At 38.6% G+C, this 3,737-nt stretch overlaps 1 protein-coding gene across 2 annotated transcripts in view; it reads left to right on the top strand.

Moving 5' to 3' along the window:
- The window catches only part of LOC21395497 (probable leucine-rich repeat receptor-like protein kinase IMK3), a 3,279-nt gene extending 1,049 nt beyond the window's left edge, over nucleotides 1–2,230 (top strand). Inside the window, exons 2-3 of one of the 2 annotated variants that reach the window (XM_024162393.1) lie at nucleotides 196–1,354; nucleotides 1,611–2,230. In XM_024162393.1, the coding sequence (XP_024018161.1) occupies nucleotides 196–1,354; nucleotides 1,611–2,230 (1,779 nt within the window). Of the gene's footprint in view, nucleotides 1–145; nucleotides 1,355–1,610 lie in introns of both variants that reach the window. The other variant, XM_024162398.1, reaches the window with a different exon arrangement.
- The last annotated feature ends 1,507 nt before the right edge of the window (nucleotides 2,231–3,737 follow it).

The raw sequence follows: 3,737 nt of genomic DNA, 5'->3' as shown, positions 1-3,737 counted from the left end.
CTTATTTGAAGCTTTCCTGCTAGTATCTCCAATTTGTCTTCACTTGTTGTGTTGAATTTGGAAGGGAACAAGTTCGATGGCCAAATCCCGGAAGAGCTTGGGAGATTGCAAAATCTTTCTGTTCTAAACCTTAGAGGAAACCACTTCCAGGGTCCAATCCCTCCTTCAATTGGAAAAATTTCCACACTCACGCAGCTTGACTTGTCCCACAATAATCTCAGCCAAGAAATCCCTGACTCCTTTGCTTCTTTGTCACGCCTTAGTCTTTTCAATGTTTCATACAACAGTCTCTCCGGTCATATTCCTGACTCTTGGGGTAACAATAATAGTACAACACAAAACAAGAATGTTTCTTTTCATCTTCAGTCCTTGATCCTTGATCACAATTCTCTTGATGGAAGCATTCCTGCTAGCATCTCCAATTTGTCTTCACTTGTTGTGTTGAATTTGGAAGGGAACAAGTTCGATAGCGAAATCCCGGAAGAGCTTGGGAGATTGCGAAATCTTTCTGTTCTAAACCTTAGAGGAAACCACTTCCGGGGTCCAATCCCTGCTTCAATTGGAAACGTTTCCACACTCACGCAGCTTGACTTGTCCCACAATAATCTCAGCCTAGAAATCCCTGACTCCTTTGCTTCTTTGTCACGCCTTAGTCTTTTCAATGTTTCCTACAACAATCTCTCTGGTTCTGTCCCAACTCCTCTGGCACAAAAGTTCAACGCCAGCTCTTTTGTGGGGAATGTTCAGCTTTGTGGGTACGCTGGTTCAACCCCATGCCCTTCTGAAGAAATACCTTCGGCTCCATCGCCCGTGGTATCGAAACCTCATCCTCGTCGCCACAAACTAAGTACCAAGGACATAATTCTCATAGCAGCCGGGGCTCTACTCATAGTTATGCTCATAATTTGTTGCATTCTACTCTTCTTCTTGGTGCGAAGAAAGCCTCCATCAAAAGCCAAGGACGGTCAGGCCGTCCCAAGGGCCGAAAAGGGGGCACCACCGGCTGAAGCGGAAGCAGGCGGCGGAGAGGCTGGAGGAAAGCTGGTACACTTTGATGGGCCAGTGGTGTTCACGGCAGATGATCTTTTGTGTGCAACGGCTGAGATTATGGGGAAGAGCACTTATGGGACTGTGTATAAGGCCACACTGGAAGATGGACATCAAGTTGCGGTCAAGAGGTTGAGGGAGAAGATCACAAAGAGCCAGAAGGAATTTGAGACCGAGGTTAATGTGTTGGGGAAAATCAGACACCCCAATCTCTTGGCTTTGAGGGCTTATTACATGGGTCCTAAAGGAGAGAAGCTCCTTGTTTTTGATCACATGCCAAGAGGAAGTCTTGCAACATTTCTCCATGGTAAACTTGAACCCAAATTCTCCCTTATTTGTTTGATTTGTATTAGTCTTTTGATTGGTTCTAAAACTTTAGCAAAACTGTGCCTTTGGTTTCAAAATTTAGAATCACAATTTTAATACTTTAATAGGATGATAGAACACAACTTTTAACCGTTAGATGTTCGAAGGTATGCTAAATTATTATACTTTCTTTGATTTAGTAACAAACCAATAATACTAATCTAATTATTTTCTTTTACTTGTTCCATTTTCTGCAGCTAGAGGGCCTGAAACGCCCATTAATTGGCCAACAAGAATGAAAATAGTCCAGGGCATGACTCGCGGTCTGTTCTACCTCCATTCCCATGAGAACATCATCCATGGAAATCTCACATCAAGCAACATCTTACTTGACGAGCAAGCGAACGCCAAAGTAGCGGATTTCGGTCTCTCTCACCTAATGACAACTGCAGCAACATCCAATGTTATTGCCACTGCGGGTGCACTAGGATACCGTGCACCGGAGCTCTCAAAGCTGAAGAAGGCGAATACGAAAACCGATGTGTACAGCCTCGGTGTCATCATGTTGGAGCTCTTGACAGGGAAGTCTCCAGGCGAAGCGATGAACGGCATGGATTTGCCTCAGTGGGTTGCCTCCATTGTGAAAGAGGAGTGGACAAATGAGGTGTTTGACTTGGAGTTGATGAGGGATGCACCTAGCATCGGAGACGAGCTGCTCAACACCTTGAAACTGGCTTTGCATTGCGTCGATCCTTCCCCGTCTGCGAGGCCCGAAGTTCAACAGGTCCTGCAGCAACTTGAAGAGATCAGACCACTCGATACTATGACTGTTAGTTCTGGTGATGATGGAACTGGAGTTCCTTCAACTAGCGAGTGAAAAAGCAAAAATTGGTTTCCAGAATTTGGGTAGTAAAATATGAGATTAGTAGAGTAGGAGGAGAGACTAAATGATGATCAATTCTTTCATTCTTCAAAATAGTGATTTTGGTTTGTTTTTAAATATATTTAAGTCGTGTAAATACAAGTCTGTTTTGATCCCGTCTAAGAGTGTTTTTTTTATGTTTTCGCTTTGCAATCTCATTCTTCACAAAGTCCTTAATTGCTTTAGTTTGTTTCTGTTTTCTCATTGATAAGATCATAAGATACAGTTTTGAATTGTAGAAAAATATAATTCTCTTGAGGACTCAAAAACTATCATATCTAATTTTTTCCTCCAATCAAAATGAGAAATAATTTTTCGTTTCATCATTGGCGTTTAATAATATATCAGCTTTTCTCTGTGGGGCTGAGACAGTTGTGTTGGACCACTGAGAAACACGACATTTATGGACTTCTAGAAAATGTTGATCTAGCAAAGCTCAATCAGAATTCAGAAGGAAGGTGCTCCATTTACTACGACTACATAATGATGATGATGATGGAGACTACCTTGTCACATTATTGCTTTACTGCCGTTGTCTTCGTTAACGGCTCAAATTATTTTATTTTATTATTTTATTATTATTATTATATTATTATTATTATTTAAGAAACGCGTAACAATCATTGAAATTAGACTCCGTTCACTTCGCTTATTCGAGTTTAGAATTTGAGTTTTTCTACTGTAAAAAGCTCTCATAATCAATCACATCTAACTTTTTTGCTACAGTAAAAAGCTCTCACATAAAATTACATCTCAACTCAAATTCTAAACTCGAATCAACGAAGTGAACGGGGCCAATTCTTTTGCGCCCTCTAATTTCTCTCACACTCATAGTCTCCCACTTAATGTTAATGCACCGACAAAAGGCATATCATTATAGATAATCTTGATAAATATTTTTAAAAGTGTATGAGTCAAAATTTTTATTTTTATTCTTGATTTATAACATTTTTTGTTAAATAATTACACTAATAAAATGATAAGAGTAAAGGATAAAAGTCCAAACTCATACACTCTAAAAAACAAACTCTCCATTTTTTTTATCATTTTTTTTAAGGACGATAAAGAAACAGGAAAACAAATTAAGCAATATTCTTTTCAAGTAAAACTTGAAAAAGAAACTACAATAGTAGTACCTGGTAGGTCAAATAATTTTGTTATAAATGTTGGCTCCAAGGTTTCATTAAATTAATTAATAATGATTTTGATGATAACAAATAAATTGATTGTTTGGTTACTAAACATTTTTCTTGAGTTTGTTTTATGCTTAAATTGTTCATGTAGATTACTTAACAAAGATTGAACAATGTTAAAAAGTGCTCTCAAATTCAAAGCTTGGAATTGGAAAAATGAAGCTTGAAGATGGATTTTAGAGTGAAGAAATAATGTACAAGACTTGCTCACGTAGGTTTATTTTTACAACTTTAGTCTTTTATTTGATGTTTGAGCACTTGGCAAAAAT

The sequence above is a fragment of the Morus notabilis genome, unplaced genomic scaffold (genome assembly GCF_000414095.1).
Source record: "Morus notabilis unplaced genomic scaffold, ASM41409v2 Scaffold65, whole genome shotgun sequence".
Taxonomy (NCBI): Eukaryota; Viridiplantae; Streptophyta; class Magnoliopsida; order Rosales; family Moraceae; genus Morus; species Morus notabilis.
The sequence above is the reverse complement of the archived record's forward strand: the minus strand, read 5'-3'. Positions and strand labels throughout refer to the sequence as shown.